Source organism: Strix aluco, chromosome 3 (assembly GCF_031877795.1).
Source record: "Strix aluco isolate bStrAlu1 chromosome 3, bStrAlu1.hap1, whole genome shotgun sequence".
Classification (NCBI taxonomy): Eukaryota; Metazoa; Chordata; class Aves; order Strigiformes; family Strigidae; genus Strix; species Strix aluco.
The window spans coordinates 24,809,389-24,828,500 of NC_133933.1; the positions used below are offsets into that span (position 1 = coordinate 24,809,389).

At 55.6% G+C, this 19,112-nt stretch overlaps 1 protein-coding gene and 1 long non-coding RNA gene across 2 annotated transcripts; both read right to left on the bottom strand.

Annotated features, from left to right (window-relative positions):
* Window positions 1-6,486: 6,486 nt before the first annotated feature.
* On the bottom strand, window positions 6,487-8,312 carry LOC141921699 (uncharacterized). The gene is made up of 3 exons (XR_012622737.1): window positions 8,289-8,312; window positions 8,044-8,202; window positions 6,487-7,684 (listed from the first exon to the last, which is right to left on the bottom strand). It is a non-coding gene; the product is annotated as an uncharacterized LOC141921699 (long non-coding RNA).
* Window positions 8,313-8,760: 448 nt separating this feature from the next.
* Window positions 8,761-11,385, bottom strand: LOC141921594 (T-cell activation Rho GTPase-activating protein-like). Its single transcript, XM_074820518.1, has 6 exons — window positions 11,359-11,385; window positions 10,529-10,615; window positions 10,140-10,301; window positions 9,946-10,055; window positions 9,389-9,584; window positions 8,761-8,772 (listed from the first exon to the last, which is right to left on the bottom strand). Exons 1-6 carry the CDS (start codon window positions 11,383-11,385, stop codon window positions 8,761-8,763), a joined length of 594 nt encoding a protein of 197 aa, XP_074676619.1.
* Between the last annotated feature and the right edge of the window lie 7,727 nt (window positions 11,386-19,112).

The following is a 19,112-nucleotide window of genomic DNA, read 5'->3' on the forward strand; positions in this document are numbered from 1 at the left end:
GGGCTCACACATGCTGGTTCACATCAGTGCCCTTTGGTATGTAGGGCTTGCTGCCAGTCAAAAGCTCCTTTCATCCAAGCTCAAATTCATTCAGCATATCGTTCATATCGTCCAACAATGCCTGCTACTGCATGCATCTGCTGCTGTTGTGGATGGAAATATTAACATGGTAATGATTTAGCAGCAAATCAAGGTTTATTAATGACTAGCAGCACTTACTCATTAACCAATTTAAGAATTTACAAAATAATTCAGTAAAATACGTTATGATTAAAATAGCGACTTAACTACAAATTCAAAAATGACAAGATTCACACTAACTTGCTATAAAGTATCCTAAATCTATGCATAATATGTATATTCAGAAACACAAGATGTACAAACGCACAGACAGACAAAAGTATTTGGATCCAGTGAAATATGCATGTACCCACACTTGTGAAAATAACTGTGTATACCCAAACTCAGTAAGCAGAGAGAGTGGGTGAAAGAGAAGCTAACTCAAAGTTAAAATTTCCCTCTTCTCTTGTTTAGAGTAAAAACTCACAATGCATTGGTATTCCTCAATGGGTGAAAACGAGACTTGAGGGGGTCAGCTTCACCCTGGCCCTTTGTCAGCTTTGATAGCAGACAGTACCTTGAGGAGTTGATACCTGAGAGGCATCTCAGCTCAGGGGAGATGCTGGTCACAGGCCTGCTGCAATACAGGAGAGCTCAGAGGGGCTCACTTAGGGTCACTATTTACATGGTCCAAGATAACTGAATTTTGTCAGGTATTTTTCCACTCCGGCCCAACTCTAGTGATGAAATATTCCGGTGTTTTCCACCAGTTTTCTGGCACAGGCCCAGAACTTTCTGGATGTGTGGTTCTGTTATTGCCCCCCCTTGGCCACGTCCCGGGTGCAGATGTACCAGACTGTCAGGAGGTAATAGACTGTTATTACCACTCCCAAATGACAGGGAGAGCAGGACCCAGGCATGTCAAGGGGGTACCTTAACGCTCTGGTCAACAGCCATTTGCAATCCATACTGCCCTAGGTTGGTATGTGGCCAAGGCGGGGGATTGGAATCACACCAAGCACTGAGCAGCCCAGCAAGGAGGGTGGGAATTGCACCACCACAGTTGCTTGTCCCCTGTTGTTTAGACTAATGAGGACAAAGCCCTCACATCTTGTTAAATATTTACTACAGTGTTCACAGTCACAGTATTGGAGAGGCTTGAAAAAAACCCCCACCTAAATTAAGGCCAAGCACACAAGCATTTTCATAACAGTTTTAGATATGACCAGGAACCCTGAATGTATTATTATATTTGATAAGAAAAGGGGATTCTATATTCATGGAAGTGCTGGGAATGCCACAGCATATCCTGGAAAATGAGGGACATGAAGGTGATCGGAACTAGGAGTCAGCATGGATTCAACAAAGGAAACCCCGCTTGCCCTACCAAATAACCTTGTATGGTGAAATGACCGGCCTGGGAGATGAGAGGTGTGCAGTGGCCACTGTCCACCTAGACTTGAGGAAGGTTTCCACCACTGTCTGCCAGAACAGCCCCATGAAGAAGCTGAAGAAGCATGGGCTGGATGAGGAGAAAGGGAGGTGGATTGAAAACTGGCTGAATGGCCAAACCCAGAGGGTGATGAGCAATGACACCAAGTCTGAGTTACAGAATCAGAGAATCACAGAATCATCTAGGTTGGAAAGGACCTTGAAGATCATCTAGTCCAACCATTGACCTAACACTGACAGTTCCCAACTACACCATATCCCTAAGCGCTATGTAAACCCTACTCAAACACCTCCAGGGATGGGGATCCACCACCTCCCTGGACAGCCCATTTCAACGCCTAACAACCCGTTCTGTAAATAAATGCTTCCTAATATCTAGTCTAAATGTTCCCTGGCGCAACTTGAGGCCATTCCCTCTTGTCCTATCACTTGTTACTTTGTTAAAGAGACTCATCCCCAGTTCTCTGCAACCTCCTTTCAGGTAGTTGTAGAGGGCGATGAGGTCTCCCCTCAGCCTCCTCTTCTCCAGACTAAACAACCCCAGTTCCCTCAGCCGCTCCTCGTACGACCTGTGCTCCAGACCCTGCACCAGCTTCGTTGCCCTTCTCTGGACATGCTCGAGTAATTCAATGTCCTTTTTGTAGTGAGGGGCCCAAAACTGAACACAGTCATCGAGGTGCGGCCTCACCAGTGCAGAGTACAGGGGTAAGATCCCTTCCCTGTCCCTGCTGGCCACGCTATTTCTGATACAAGCCAGGATGCCATTGGCCTTCTTGGCCACCTGGGCACACTGCTGGCTCATGTTCAGCCGGCTGTCAATCAACACCCCCAGGTCCCTCTCTGACTGGCAGCTCTCCAGCCACTCCTCCCCAAGCCTGTAGCGCTGCTGGGGGTTGTTGTGGCCGAAGTGCAGCACCCGGCATTTGGCCTTATTGAAACTCCTACAGGTGACCTTAGCCCATCGCTCCAGCCTGGTCAGTTGTCAGACGACCTTACTTGAGATCAGCCTGCAAGAACCAGGCCGAGATTAGAGAGCAGTCCCGCAGCAGAACAGGCCACGAGATAAGGATGATGGAGGTACTTTCCTCATTGCTGCATTTCTCCTCTTTCTCTTCTCTCTCCCCCACCGCCTCCTTCCCGCCGCTCAGCACCCAAAGCTGGTCCAGGGCCAGGTGGAGCTGAGGGCTCAGGGCGGTGTAGAGAGCAAACGCAGGAAATGAGCTGGAGGCAAAATCCTTGTGGTATCGCTGGCCAGAGCCCTGCCCCCAACCCGTCCTTTGGATGGACATTGGTGAACCTGCACCAAGGTCCTGGGGCCAGGTGCCAGGGTGTCCCTACCCTGGTGATTCTGTGCTTCGGTTTGACTCCTCAAGCACCTGAACTCAGCCCCAATGCCTGCTGGAAAGGATTCTGGCGCAAGGGATGATGATCCCAAACTCCTCCACTAGGCTTCATCCCAAAACAACTTCTACCTAGTCCAGAATATCATATGGCACACACAGTCAGAAGGGAGAAAATGTCCTTTTATTGTGGACATCAGGTGCAGGAGCCCAGGAGTCACAGGGGTTCAACCAGTAACGGGAAATCAGCACCTACAACGACAGAGACAGAAAGCACTGGTAAAGCCACAAAGGCAGGAACAGGCATGGCTTGGTTCCCCTTTCTTTGGGAAACAGAGTTGACAAGGAATTGTTGATATGCCAGAAGAGAGCTACTGCTGGCTACTGTTAGCTCCGGGGTGGCTCTGGCACCTTATCCCCTCTAAGGCAATGCCCTTAGAGAGCTGTGCATGTGCAGAGGTGCACAGTGCCCCTGTGCCACACAGCAGGGCTCCCCTGGGGAGCTGCCATGGGGTTATTTCCAAACCCTGCACAGCACTATCGCTTGCCGCCCCTTGCCAGTCAGTTGGACTGACTTAGAGCAGTGTGGAGAGTTGGCAAAGATGGGCAGCAGAGCCTGGTACACACCTGGGGCTTCCTGACCTTTCGCACCTTCCTGCTTCTTTTCTGTCCCCTTCATTTCTTCTCTTCTCTTCTTTGCTTGGTGGCACGGCCTCTCCTCTGCCCAGGTCTCTTCTCGCTTTCTTTTCCTTTGGCCGTCGTTTTTCTGGATGGAGCCTGCAAACCTTGCCATCCCACAGCATGATTAGAGTGGTAAAGCCAGGATCAACTGGAACCAGTTCTTGATTTAACCAAAGCTGACTCGTTTTACCTTCTGTGCTCTGAGAGGCTCTTCATCAGCTCTTCAGCGCATCGCGGGCAGTCTACCATGGTCTCAGGGGTGGTGGGGAGACAAAGCAACGGGTGCCTAAAGCAGAAATGTCATCGTTAGCAGGCGGCAAGGATTGCCCTGAAGTAGTAAGCAACTGTTTGGCACGTTGCTACCTTAGCTCTACAGAGGAGATCCCTTTGGCTGGTTTGCATCAGCCCTTTCTTCCAAGGCTCTCGCTCTGGAACACAGTGTTCACATGGGTGTGGGACAGTCCCTTTGTGGGGGCCGTTCAGCAGAGAGCCCGTGATCCCCTGCCAGGCAAGGAAAGGCTTGCCCACTTCCTTCTGCCAGCATTTCTTCTGCCCTCCCAAGACAGAGCTCTGCGGATGTATGTCCATTTGGTGCAATACAACCTTCTGGGCTGGGAGGCTTTCCTTCTGAAATCTGTCTGTGGTGTTTGGTAGGTCTCTCCTCTGATTAAGCACATGCCGAAGGCATTGGAGAAAACACCTTTCCAGTTTTACTTACAGTGTATCATTCCATGGGGGGGGGGGGGGGGGGGGGGGGAATTAAATGCAAAACCACTAGAGACTGAACGGCAGGAGGAGGCCCAGCAGCTGCTTGGACTCAACAGCAACTCCCCTCCTCCTACCTAAGACACATTGTTGCAGCGCTTGTGGAGCTGCCGTACCTCTGGCGGTTCTGCTCCCACCACCGCGTCTCCCCCTGCTGCTCTCTGGAGGACGAGCAGAGAGGCTGGTGCATCCGGGAAGGCTTTTGGCTGCTGCTCCTCCGCGTCTGCTTCTCCTGCAGGGCCATGCTGCTTTTCCAAAGGCAGCTCTGGAAAGCAAAAGCGTGTGCAGCAAAGTGACTTGTGGGAAGTGGACAACAGCTAAAGCAAAACCCCCAGGAAGCCCTCCCCCAGCTGTCTGCTCAGGCTGTGACAGCCCTCAGTCCCTCCTCATACCTGTGGATCTGTCCATGGGCGCTGGTGACATCTGGCCAGCCATCTCCTCCCCAAAGATGTCACTGCTGTTTTCAATCAGAAATTCCACCAGCAGCTTCACCTGCACACATCAAAGCCTTGGTTTCAGTGCAGGTGTCTGAAAACATGTCAAGCAGCCTTTCCTGCCCCCGACCCTTGCTTCTGCACAGAAGGCTGCGGCTGTGGGTCTGCTCTTGCAGGCAGCCACTCCACCGGCGTTTGCTCGAGAGAGGAGCAAGCTCTGACGGTCCAGGCAGGCTGCAGGCAGCCGGTCAATACAGCGTACCTTCTCGGTCACCTCCAGCATGGCCTCGAGCGGGAGCAGGTCCTCGTCGGGTGGGCCCAGCAGGTTTGGCCCCAGGCAGATGGCCAGGTTGCTGGAGGTCATTCTGCTGGTGGACACGTGGTGGCCAATGCTCTGCAGCAGTGGGAGCAGCTGCTTGAGGAGGAGGAGATGGGCTGCAGGCAACTTCTCGGCCACCCTGAGGGAGCAGGAACACAACGTTAAGAAAGGAGATGTTGCCCACAGCTGTCCCTGAAGCTTGCACAAGGCGTCCCCCGAAATGCAACCGCAACCCAGCAAATGTGAGCTGCCAGAAAATGCAACCTTGTAAGGAGCCCGTCCCTTTTCAGGCAAGTCCCAGGCCCCTACCACTCCCTACTCAACAGGCAGGCTGCTGGCCACACTTACACTTTCAGCTCTTCCACCCTTGCCTGCCTGCTTGGCCTCTCCATGGCCTGCATCCAGTCCTGGTAGAGCTCAGTAACAAGGAGCTTGCCGGGGATGCTGCGGAGAAAGTCCTGCAAGGCCAAGGGCTTCAGGTGAGCCTTTGAAGGTTCCAGGCCAGCCAGGAGCTCTTCCAGCTGCAGGGCAGAAGCGCTCACCTTCAGGACGGCAGCCAGCAGGATCACAGACTGGCTTGGCAGGTCCACATCTGCGCCGCGGTCCAGGGCCTCCTTCAGCTTCTGAAGCGCTGTCATTCTGTCGGCTCTGCGGAAGATCCCCTCCGTCGACGGTCCTCGCTGGTGCAGGATGTCCACGAGCTCCTGCGGGACACGCAGGAGGACAGCTGCTTGGCTGAAGAAACAAGTGACGGCAGAGGCCAGAGCTCTGCCCCAGGCTGGGCTCCCTCCCCCGCAAAGGGTCTGTGCGAAAGGCCCTCCCCGTGGCAAAAAGGGGATCCATAGTCAGCTTTGGATGGCGTGTGTCTGGTGGAACTGTTGATACTGCGCGATGCCTTGATTAAAATAGGAGCGATGAAGAGAGTTCAAAACCTGCCCTTTTGAGGAAAAATGCAGGAAATCAGAGTCTTTGCAGGAAGAATGCAGGAAACCGGCATCTTTTGGCTATTTTACACTCCAACCAGAAAGATTGTGGGCCCGTGCTTTGCTGATTAGGGATACCAATTAAACTCAGACACCAGAGTGAAAAGAGCAGGCATATTTTACTGGAAATAGCTAAATAACAGAATAATACAGAAAACATACAGTACGAAAAGACACAATAGCGCACTTAAACAAATAGGAAAATACAGGGTCATGCATCAAATCATTACTACCTGAGAGAGAGAATAGGGATTAAGAAAGATCCATCACCACTTGCATACTTTACCATCATCCGGATCCGCAGTGGCTGGGCAGCCCCGGTTACAGCGAGGATTTGGAGAGCCTTTCCCGGCAAGTGGGAAATCCTACGCGGTGCGTCCACCCGTAGGTGAGGCTTCCAAAGTCGCTGTGAGCGGGTCCAGCCTTATATAGCCCAAAATCAGCAAGCCAGAATAGCTGGCACCTCTGTTTTGAGCGGAACGTCTGGTTTCACTCTCACATTAGATTCCCCCGGAGCCTGGCCAGGGCTCAAGGGAGAAGCTAAGGGAGTTTCCCTGCTTATCTAATTTATTTATGTTCTTTTTAGAACAAGGCCACACGTCTGGTCCCAAGGCCGGACAGCAGGCTTCATGGCCTTGTTAACTTACCTCTATGCCAAGAAGAAGAAAGATACATTCAGGATAGACATGTTTCCATTACATTCATCATCAGTCAGGAGTCTATGATATCTAAGCTACATCTTTCATTAATGACCATACACATATCGTTAATGACTACATACTAAGTTAGCAGCTTTGGCTCGGGGCCTGTTGTTCAGGCTTCAACACTTCAACACTGTAGCGCTTTTTACATCAGGATAGGCGGTTTGTTATAACCTAGTACAATACCTACTAGCACAATGGTTATCAGGTACAAAATATACAGGATTCCTCTATAGGTCAACTCTGGCTTGGGCCTATTGTCCAAGCCTTAGCACTTCAGCCCGGTGGTTAATGCTTTAAGGGCAGTTCAGCACGTTGGGAAAAGGGATGGAAGACCACTCTTGTGGACGCTGTCTGGACTGGGCTAGGCTGGGGTTGGAGAGCCTGGGAGGGTCTCCGCGGTCCCAGCTTTCCCGCAGTGCTGACTGTGGTGGCTGCTGCCTGTTCTTTCCTGCAGTGCTGACTGCACCCACCAGCTGAAAAAGCCCCTGGTAGAGGGGCAGGGAGAAGCTCTTCTCCAGAGATTTGCCAGAAACTCTCCAGAGCATCCCTTTTCCCCCCATGAGGATGCTCTGTGTGACAAGGGAAGGTGCCCATTAGTCCACAGTCCTGAGCAATCCGGTCTAGGTGACCCTGCTTGAGCAGGCAGGTTGGACCAGAGGACCTCCACAGGTCCCTCCCAGCCTCAGCGGTTCTATGTGATGCTGTGCTTTGGTTTGACGCCTCAAGCACCTGAACTCAGCCCCGATGCCTGCTGGAAAGGATTCTGGCGCAAGGGATGATCCCAAACTCTTCCACAAGGATGCGTGCGTCACAAAACAACTTCTACCTCGTCCAGAATATCGTATGGCACACACATTCAGAAGAGACAAAATGTCCTTTTATTGTGGACATTAACTGCAGGAGCCCAGGAGTCACAGGGCTTCAGGTGGCAACAGGAAATCAGCACCTACAACGACAGAGCCAGAAAGCACTGGTAAAGCACAAAGGCAGGAACAGGCATGGCTTGGTTCCCCTTTCTTTGGGAAACAGGAATTGTTGATATCCCAGAAGAGAGCTACTGCTGGCATTGGCTCTGGGGTGGCTCTGGCCCCTTATCCCCATGGGTAATGCCCTTACAGACCTGCGCATATGCAGAGGTGCAGAGTGCCCCCGTGCCACACAGCAGGGCTCCCCTGGGGAGCTGCCACGGGGTTATTTCCAAACCCTGCATAGCACCATCCCCTCGCCGTCCCTTGCCAGAGAGTTGGACTGACTTAGAGCAGTGTGGAGAGTTGGCAAAGATGGGCAGCAGAGCCTGGTACGTACCTGGGGCTTCCTGATCTTTTGCACCTCCCTGCTTTTTTTGCAGTCCCCATCTTCTTCTTTCTTCTCTTCTTCGCCTGGTGGGGTTCCGTCTCTTCTGCCCAGGCCTCTTCTCTCTTTCTTTTCCTTTGGCTGGCGCTCTCCTGGCGGGAGCCTGCAAACCTTTCCATCCCACAGCATGATTAGATAGGTAAAGCCAGGATCAGTTGGAATCAGTTCTTGATTTAACCAAAGCTGACTCATTTTACCTTCTTTGCTCTGAGAGGCTCTTTGGTTCCTCTGTGCATCCCAGGGCCTCTACCGTGGTCTCGGGGGTGGTTGGAGACGGAGCAATGCGTGCCTAAAACAGAAAGGTCGTCATTAGCAGGTGGCAAGGGATGCCCTGAAGTAGTAAGCAACTGCTTGGCACGTTGCTGCCTTAGCTCTACAGAGGAGATCCCTTTGGCCGGTTTGCATTAGCCCTTTCTCCCAAGGATCTCACTCTGGAACACAGGGTTCACGTGGGGGTGTGACAGTTCATTTGTGGGGCCATTCAGCAGAGAGCCTGCGATCCCCTGCCGGGCAAGAGAAGGCTGGCCCACTTCCTTCTGCCAGAATTTCTTCCGCCCTCCCAAGTTTTACTTACAGCGTGTTATTCCGGGGTGGGGGGAAATAAAATGCAAAGCCACAAGAGATCGAATGCCAGGAAGAGGCACAGCAGCTGCTTGGACCCAACAGGAACTACCCTCCTACCTAAGACACATTGTCGCAGCGCTCGTGGAGCTGCCATACCTCCGCCGATTCTGCTCCCACCACCGCATCTCCCCCTGCTGCTCTCTGGAGGATGAGCAGAGAGGCTGGTGCATCCAGGAAGGCTTTTGCCTGGTGCTCCACGTCTGCTTCGCCTGCCGGGCCATGCTCCTTTCCCAAAGGCAGCTCTGGAAAGCAAAAGCGTGTGCAGCAAAGTGACTTGTTGGAAGTGGACAACAGCTAAAGCAAAACCCACACCAAGCCCTACCCCCGCTGTCTGCTCAGGCTGTGACAGCCCTCAGTCCCTCCTCCTACCTGTGCATCTGCCCATGGGCTCTGGTGACATCTGGACAGCCATCTCCTCCCCCAGGATGTCACTGCCGTTCTCAATGAGAAATTCCACCAGCAGCTTCACCTGCACACATCAAAGCCTTGGTTTCAGCGCAGGTGTCTGAAAATGTGCCAAGCAGCCTTTCCTGCTCCTGACCCTTGCTTCTGCACAGAAGGCTGTGGCTGTGGGGCTGCTCTTCCAGGCAGCCACTCCACCATCATTTACTCAAGAGAGGAGCAAGCTCTGACAGTCCAGGCAGGCTGCAGGCAGCCGGTCAATACAGCGTACCTTCTCGGTCACCTCCAGCATGGCCTCGAGCGGGAGCAGGTCCTCGTCGGGTGGGCCCAGCAGGTTTGGCCCCAGGCAGATGGCCAGGTTGCTGGCGGTCATTCTGCTGGTGGACACGTGGTGGCCAATGCTCTGCAGCAGCGAGATCAGGCGCTGGAGGAGGAGGAGATGGGCTGCAGGCAACTTCTCGGCCACCCTGAGGGAGCAGGAACACAACGTTATGGAAGCAGATGCTGCCCACAGCTGCCCCTGAAGCTTGCACAAGGGCAGGTGGGAGCCAGTGTCTGTGTTGTGCCACTTTCCAGGTGCTCTCAGGCAGTGATCAGGGCTCCTGTGCTTCAGGAAGAAAACACACTGCTGCTTCCCAGCTCCTGGTTTCACCCAAGCCCACGCAAGGGAAGGCTCCCTGCCCACGCCCTTTCCCCCGAAATGCAACCCCAGCCCAGCAAATGCGAGCTGCCAGAAAGTGCAACCTGCTAAGGAGCCCGTCCCTTTTCAGGCAAGTCCCAGGACTCTGCCACTCCCTACTCAACAGGCAGGCTGCTGGCCACACTCACACTTTCAGCGCTTCCACCCTGGCCTCCTTGCTTGGCCTCTCCATGGCCTGCATCCAGTCCTCGTAGAGGCCGACAACGAGCAGCTTGCCTGGGATGCTGCGGAGAAAGTCCTGCAAGGCCAAGGGCTTCAGGTGAGCCTTTGAAGGTTCCAGGCCAGCCAGGAGCTCTTCCAGCTGCAGGGCAGAAGCGCTCACCTTCAGGACGGCAGCCAGCAGGATGACAGGCTGGTTTGCCAGGTCCACATCTGCGCCGCGGTCGAGGTCCTCCTTCAGCTTCTGGAGCGCCGTCCCCCTGTCGGATCTGCGGAAGATCCCCTCCGTCGACGGTCCTCGCTGGTGCAGGATGTCCACGAGCTCCTGCGGGAGACGCAGGAGAACAGCTGCTTGGCTGAAGAAACAAGTGACGGCAGAGGCCAGAGCTCTGCCCCAGGCTGGGCTCCGCCCCCCCCGCAAAGGGTCTGGCGCCAGAAGCGGTGGCCGTGGGTGAAAAGCCCCGTGCCCCAGCCACCCCCGCAGCCGCTGGGGACAGTGGCTCTGGAGCAGCCGCAGGGAGGGCTGGGGCTTCCCTGTCCAGGCTGGCCTACCTGGATGGGCCGGGGCAGCGTGCCGGCCTCCCCGCAGAGCGCTGCCAGGGGCTGCCCAAAGAGCGCCCTGCTGCAGTCGGAGCCCGCCTGCCCTGGCGCCGGGGCAGCGGACGGGCTCCGCCGCAGCGCAAACGGCCAGGGCAGCCCCCTCCTCTTCCTGCTGGTGCGGCCGCCGCTCCCTCCCGCTGCAAAGGGAAAGAGAGCAAGAGCCCGTCAGTGGGAACCGCCAGGCCAGCGCTCCCGGAGCCTGCCCTGCCCTGCCCTGCCCTGCCTGCAGCGCGGTGCTGAGCCGTGCGGCGGGACGGGACGGGACGGGCAGGGAGCCGGCAGCTGGAACCAGGGCTCTGGCTCAGCGGCTCCGGCTCGCAGTCTCCTGAGAACCGGCGGCACAGCGGGACAGCCCCGCCCAGCCCTCGCCCTGCCCTCCCCCAGGCCGCGAGCCGCAGCAGAGGGAGGCTCCCTGTCCCGCAGAATCACGTCCGGCGGCCGCTGCCCAGCGGGTGTCCTTGCTCGTCCGGGTGACATCCGTCCTCCCTTGGGGTGCCCAACCTGCGGGGTGACACTCAGGGAACAAGGGAGCACGGCTCCTCCCGGCTCTGGCCGCGGAGCAGGGACCCATCTGCCCGGCTCTGGGGACAGAGCTCAGGCAGGCAGCACCTCGAGTGCTCAGCACTGTCGAAGGGTCCCGAGCGCTCAGCTCTCTCCTGCTGCAGCGTGATGCGCACCGATTTCCTCTGGCCAAAGGGCAGCAGCAACAGCATCCTCAGTTGTGCAGACGTGCCGGTCCAGGAGAAAAGAAGGCCCTCCCTGCCCTTCGTCCCCAAACTCACCTGGTGAGCGGCAAAGTCCGCCTTCATTGGTAGGTGGGGCTGTTGGATGCCCTTGCTTGGGATCAGCCTGCAAGAACCAGGACCCTCTGCCCTCCTGGGCTCTCTGCCTCACGCGGCAGGTTTCCTCCCAGCACCACCAGCGGGGACATGCGGCGTTCCTGGTGGCTCCCCAACGCTCTTTGCACCCGGGGTGGCACCGCAGGACCCTCCCTCCCCCCTGCACAGGCTCACCCCACTCGCCGCACAGCCCTGGCACCCCGGCACAGCCAGAGGCGGGTGAAAGGCAGCCGTTCTCACCTCTGCCTGGTCCTCCAGCAGCCTCTCCAGGCTCTTCTTGGCGCTGAATGTCTTCCACTGGGCAGGAGAGAAAGAGTGGAAGGAGGTGAGCAGCGACGCCTCTGCTGCTCGGCTGGAGGGCCAGCGCTCGGGGACAGCGGCCAGACGAGAGAGACACTTACGGCGTGGCGTCGGCTCAGCTCCTTCTGCAGGAGTTTGATGGACGGGATGTTGGTTACTCGGGCTCCCGTGGCTCCTTCGGGTGTCCTGTCACCGGGAAAGGACAGGGAGAGAGCTGGCTGAGCCCCAAGCCACCTCTTCTCCCTTGTCAGGCAGCTCTGCCTGAGAGCTGCCCGCAGCCACAGCGGCAGCTCTCCCCATCTGGGGAGCTGTGTTCCCCCATCCGGCCACGCCTGAAGCACCCCCCTAGCTTACCCCAGCAGCTTGCCCAGCCACAGCTGCTTCAGTGCCCGGGAGCTGCAGAAAGAGAGGAGAACCAGCGTCAGGCCCCGCTGCCCCCCAGCCCCTGGGCCCCTGCACAGCCTTGCCCCTTGGGAAGGGCTGAGGGGCAGCACGAGGCCCCGTGGGGCAGGACAGGGGTGCTGCCCAAGCCCTGGCTCCCTGTGTCCTGCCAGAGCAGCTGCCCCTGCCCTTGCCTTCTGGGGACCAAAAGGTGACCAGGGGATGCAGGATGTGGAAACGCACCCCCATCCCTCCCTGCCGGCGTGCAGCCCGCTCCCTGTCCAGGCTCTGCACGGAGGGCAGAGGCCATTCACAGGGTGGCGTGGGCACGGTTGGGACCCTCTCCTGCCCGGCTGTGGGACGTGGCACCATGACTCACCCGAAAGTGGCAACACAGGTGCCGCTGGGCCAGATGAAGATGATGGAGGTCCTGTCGTCGTCGCTGCCTTCCTCCTCCTCTTCCTCTTTGACGTCCCCCGCCGCCTCCTTCCCGCTGCTCAGCACCCACAGCTGGTCCAGGGCCAGGCGGAGCTGTGGGCGCAGGGTGGTGCCACGTCTGCGGAGAAGAGAGACAGGCAGTGAGCTGGAGGTGGCCGCCTTGGGGTGCCCCCGGGCAGAGCCCTGCCCCCCACCTGCCCCTGTGTGGTGGTTTAGGCCCTGCCGGGACCCGAGAGGACATTGCCACTGCCCCTCCCCTACCCTCCGACCGGAACGGGGCAGGGAGTGAAATACAAACCCCGGGGCTGAGATAAGGAGAGGTTTAATACAGCAGTGCAACAGCAACAAACCGAACAACAAGAACGATAACAATAGCAATAACAGTAATAACAATAAACAGAACAAGGGATATACTGATACAGCAGCGAGGAGAGCGACCCCACACCACGCGTTTACCGACTGAGTAATCCCACACCACTGAGGGATCTTCTGAGAGGCCGGGTAAGGGAGACAATTGCTCAACCTCCTCCAGGGCAGCTATACCAAAGGCCCACCAGTACTCTCTTGGGTCTTTAAAGTACCCTCTCCTCAGGTAATCTGTACCTAGGATGCACGGGGCATCTGGGCCAGTCACAATGGGGTGCTTATGCCAGTCCTTCCCAGTTAAGCTTACTTCAGCTTCTAATAGGGTCAGCTGTTGGGATCCCCCTGTCACTCCGGAGATGCAGATGGGTTCAACTCCACTGTAGTTTGATGGCATCAGGGTGCACTGTGCGCCAGTATCTACCAAGGCCTTATATGCTTGTACGTCTGATGTGCCAGGCCATCGGATCCACACCGTCCAGTAAATCCGATTATCCCTTTCCTCCACCTGGCTGGAGGCAGGGCCCCTCTAATCCTGCTCACCATCACTCACTTGTTCTAAGAGTGACTCCTGCAAGAATGACTCACTTGTCCCCTCAAGAAGGTCAAGCATAACGTTGGCCATTCTATTCTGTCTGGGGGATTTCCGACTGGACACTGGAGCTGCGTCTCTCTTGGAAGACTCCCCTTTCATGGTGGCTTTCCCTTTCAGGTGCTGTACTTGTGCAGCTAGGGCGGGAGTGGGCTGTCCATCCCACCTCCTCACGTTTTCTCCATGGTCGCGGAGGAAGAATCACAGGGTACCCCGTGCTGTGTCCCTTCCACTGCCCTTCTCTTGGGTGGGGAAGTGCCTGCTTCTAATGGCTGAGACATCGGCCCGTGCAGGTGGAATGTAGGACGTGTCCTCTTCCACTTTCTGGAGCCTCTGAGGCAGTTCCCTTACAGCTGAAACCCAGGCATGTTGGGAGGAAGGGAGATTTCCCTCATATTGCCGGAGCTGGCCAGCCACTTCGTCCACTGTCTGAGTGTGGGTGTCTCGCCACCAGGACGCTACTGCCAGTGCTTTGGAATGTGCCTCTGGTGCACTTTGCAGGAACTTCTGCCACATCAGCTGTGTGCAAGGGACCTGATCTGGATCCATGGGCCATCACTGAGATCACCATAAACCATGTCAAACACAGCCAATTCCCTGAGGTTCTGAATGCCTTTCTCCGTGTTGGTCCACTTGCCTAACCGACATAGAACATCATCCTTGTAGGGGCACCTCTCCCTTACACTGAGCAGGAGTCGCCTCCAAAGGCTGAGGGTTTGAGCCTGTTTCCCTATGGCCTTGTCAATACCAGCCTCCCTGGCTAAAGATCCCAGCTGCTTGGCCTCTCTCCCCTCCAATTCCAAAACACCAGCTCCACTATCCCAGCATCGGAGCAGCCAGGTGCAAATTTGCTCGCCTGGAAGGCGTCTGAAATCCTTCCGCATATCTCGCAACTCACTGAGGGATAGAGATCGGATGGTTACCTCCGGCTCTTCCTCCTGCTCTCGTGATGGGCCTGGTTCATCATCACCCTGTGCACTGCGAGGGGATTTTTTGGTATATTTGGTTTTCCGTGTCGGGGCGACTCATACTGGCACTGCCTGTCCCCCTGGCCCAGCTGCTGTGCTGGTGGAGGCGACTGGTACTGGCACTGCCTGTCCCCCTGGCCCAGCTGCTGTACCAGCAGGTTCACTTTCAGATCCTGCAGCCCTTTCTCCCCCTTGAGGGCAGTGATCAGTGTTAAAGATGACACGGTAGGCATGGGCAAGCCCCCAGCACATCGCAACGAGTTGTGTCTCCCGGGGTTTGTCACATTGGCAACACACCTTTTCCAAACACTCCACCAGTTTATCAGGACTCTGCACTTGTTTGGGAGCGAGATCCCAAAGCATTGGGGGTGACCACTGACTCAGGCACTTGCCCATCTTTTCCCACACACCTTGCCATTTATAACTATCTGCCCTCGGGGCAGGTTTCCGGGTGGTGCCATTATTGGAGAAGTACCGCATGGCCCAAAACAAGATCTGGCAGACATTCAGAAAGCGCTGTGCCGCAAACACACTGGCCTGGGTGCTCCAAGGATAGCTAAAACTCTCAAAAACCGAGAGCATCTCTTCCCCTGGCTCACCCACAGAGGCGGTGAGACCCCTAACGAAAGCCCAGGCAGCAAACAGCTACCGGTTCACCCGCACAAGCAGTGATGCAAGCACATTATAAGCAGTCAGTAGCCAGTATAGCAAAATAAAACCCTTGACACATTTTCCACCGATAACAAACGCCAGCACTGGGAACACACAGGGGATATAAGGATTAATCCAGCCCCACCACGCAAGCAAGTTGGCCAGCACTGCAAATGTTCCTTATCAAACAAATACGAATAAAACCAGAAAAATGGCACCTAACAGATGGCTCTAACACACCTTCTCCTTGTGTCCTTATCTCAACCCTCTCGTGCCACACGTTGGGCACCAAAAAGGCTGTGGTGGTTTAGGCCCCGCCGGGACCCGAGACCACGCTGCCGCTGCCCCTCCCCCACCCTCCGACCGGAACGGGGCAGGGAGTGAAATACAGACCCCGGGGCTGAGATAAGGAGAGGTTTGATACAACAGTGCAACAGCAACAAACCGAACAACAAGAACGATAGCAATAGCAATAACAGTAATAACAATAAACAGAACAAGGGATATACAGATACAGCAGTGAGGGAAGCGACCCCACCCCACGCGTTTACCAATCTTCCCGCGCTTGGGCGCCCGGACCTGACGTCAGCATGGTATTGAATAACCCGGCTAGAGCTCCCTCCCCACTGCTGGGGAAACTTAACCCTATCCTGGCTAAACCAGGACACCTTGGGATGGACATTGGTGCATCCAGCACCAAGGCCCCAGGGCCTGGGGCTGGTGCCAGAGTGTCCCTGGCCTGGTGGCAGGGCCAGGGATGGGGGAAAGGCAGTGGGGCTCTGAGGGTCTTACCGCAACTTGGCGATGACCAGTTCCTCCTGGAGGAGGAGAAGGCGCCTCTCGCTCCTCCTGTGGCCCCGGGTCAGCCACACATCTGTGCTCAGCACCGCCTCGGCGTCGGTGAGAGCCTCCCTGCGGAGCAGAGAGCGGCGGGCATGAGAAAGGCTGCAGCTGCGAGGCCCGGCCGTGCCCACCCATCCCTGAGCCGCAGGGGGGATCCTACCTGGAGTGCCAGCAGCAGTTGGCCTGGCCCATCCTGCCCGGGACAGGAGGACCCTCGCTCTGCACCGCTCTGGGATGCGGCCCAGCCGGCGACAGCGAGGATGGCAAGTGAGGTGCAGGTGCCGGGGAGTGCTGCTCGGCCAGAGCCTGCCTCCTGCCGGCGCTGCTCGGTGCCAGCAGAGCCCCCTGCTGCCGGCTCTGGTGGCTGCTGGCTCCAAAATGGCCGCCGCTGGGAGGCCAACGGAAAGTGGGCGGGGCCTCGTGCCGGGGGTGCTCTCCAGCGTGGCCCTGGCTGTCTTGCGCTGGGGAGCCCAGAGCAGGACAGAGCAGAGGGGAAGCACCCCCTCCCTCCGCCTGCTGCCAGTGGTTTGCCTGCTGCAGCCCGGGATGCACTTAGCCCCCGTTGCCCCAGGGGTACTTTGCTGGCTCCAAGTTGCTCAACTTCGGGTCCACCATGACCCCAGGGCTCTGCACAGCTGCTTGCCAGCTGGGTCTCCCCCAGCACATACGGCTCCAAAGGCTTCTTCCTGCCCAGGTCCAGCACTTTGCTCTTCCCTCTTCCCCTTCTTCAACGACAGCAGGCACCTGGCAGCCCCTTTCTCCAGCCTGTCAAGGGCCCTCTGCTTGGCAACACAACTCCCGGCTGCAGGAGCCTCTCCTCCCGGTCGTGTGCCTTCTGCAAGCTGTCTGAGGGTGCGCTCTGCCCCGTCATCCGCATCACTGAATGTGGACAGGACGCGCATCATGCGGCGCACGGCTTTCTCACAGAATGATCAGAAATTGAGGGGGAAGATCCACTTTTCTCTGTGTGTGTGTGTATTACAAATATGGTGCTTCTCCCTGTCATCCCTTGAAGCCAATTAAAGGTGTACAGGCTCTCTCGTTTTCCATTGGAATGTCACACCCCTTGGTAGTACTGACCTTACGTGTAACGTTGCATCAGGCTGTACTCTCGCCTAGACTGTTGGATAGTAGGTAGCCTAGAGTAGTAGAGAGCAGATGATCTGCATTAATGGTGCTAACGCCAGTGACGGGAGGTTGCATCTAGCTGTTCAGCCAAAGGGTAAAAATCAGAGGTGTCTGTTGAACTCAGTGGGCAATTGACTGAATTCAGCACGTTCAAAAAAGAAAAGCTACAGGAGGAAGGCATATTCTATCCTGACTGCTACAATGCATGTTTTAGGAGGTATGAAGATAAACCCTCCATGCCCCTCCGCCCACCCCCTTCCAAGAGAAAGGACTAGAGAAAAAAGATGCAACTTCTAGAGCAATGGGGCTTTTAATAGGCAAGTAAATTTCCCCGTATCATGCCCATTCAATGAGCTACTTTGTCTGACACTCTGCCTTACTCGGTACCAGCATAAGACTCTTCCCGGAAGAATTAGACAAACCAAAAAATTGCTCTACAGCCAGTTGCCTCTGTTACGCTATGGAAGATGCAGAATTCCTCTCTGATCCACAACTTTCCACCTACAACCAAAACCGTAGTGAAGTTTTCCTCCATTTCAAATGGGCGCTGATGGCTCTTCCCCAGGGAAAGCCTCTGTCACTCTGTGGGCATAGCTGCTCATAGGCAAGGCAAGCCCCGAGCCTCACGCACCATCCGAGGCCACCACCGTCCTCCTGTAGCCGTGAGCAAGAGCTCAAACTCCTTTTCTGCTGCAGGAGAAGAGTTGTTAATAGAAGCGGATGCACGAGGCACGGTCTGTTCCAGAACAGTCACAGCTGTTCAAAGCCTTCCGTGCCCTGGGTTGGTGGTTGTCAGGACCAGCTCCTGCGTCAGCTTGCACCGAGGCTGGCGACAGCTGTGTTTCATGCAGGTAACTCAGGTTTAACCCTTTGTCCCCTGAGCATCCGCACAGCTCCAGCAGCACAGAAAGTCACAGTGGGCCGCGCTGGAGCAAGCTGCTCCGCTGGACTTGTGGCAAGTGTTGCGTCTGCATCCCTGCCCTTCTGTTCTCCCTGTAGGGTCCTGGTCAATACAACAAGCTGCTCTCCCTGGAAATGACCATCGTGGCGAAAGACAGACTCCACTGTGAGCCATGACCTTCACCCACCGAGCAGCCAGCACAGCCAGGGACACGTCTGTGCGAAAGGCCCTCCCCGTGGCAAAAAGGGGATCCATAGTCAGCTTTGGATGGCGTGTGTCTGGTGGAACTGTTGATACTGCGCGATGCCTTGATTAAAATAGGAGCGATGAAGAGAGTTCAAAACCTGCCCTTTTGAGGAAAAATGCAGGAAATCAGAGTCTTTGCAGGAAGAATGCAGGAAACCGGCATCTTTTGGCTATTTTACACTCCAACCAGAAAGATTGTGGGCCCGTGCTTTGCTGATTAGGGATACCAATTAAACTCAGACACCAGAGTGAAAAGAGCAGGCATATTTTACTGGAAATAGCTAAATAACAGAATAATACAGAAAACATACAGTACGAAAAGACACAATAGCGCACTTAAACAAATAGGAAAATACAGGGTCATGCATCAAATCATTACTACCTGAGAGAGAGAATAGGGATTAAGAAAGATCCATCACCACTTGCATACTTTACCATCATCCGGATCCGCAGTGGCTGGGCAGCCCCGGTTACAGCGAGGATTTGGAGAGCCTTTCCCGGCAAGTAGGAAATCCTACGCGGTGCGTCCACCCGTAGGTGAGGCTTCCAAAGTCGCTGTGAGCGGGTCCAGCCTTATATAGCCCAAAATCAGCAAGCCAGAATAGCTGGCACCTCTGTTTTGAGCAGAACGTCTGGTTTCACTCTCACATTAGATTCCCCCGGAGCCTGGCCAGGGCTCAAGGGAGAAGCTAAGGGAGTTTCCCTGCTTATCTAATTTATTTATGTTCTTTTTAGAACAAGGCCACACGTCTGGTCCCAAGGCCGGACAGCAGGCTTCATGGCCTTGTTAACTTACCTCTATGCCAAGAAGAAGAAAGATACATTCAGGATAGACATGTTTCCATTACATTCATCATCAGTCAGGAGTCTATGATATCTAAGCTAC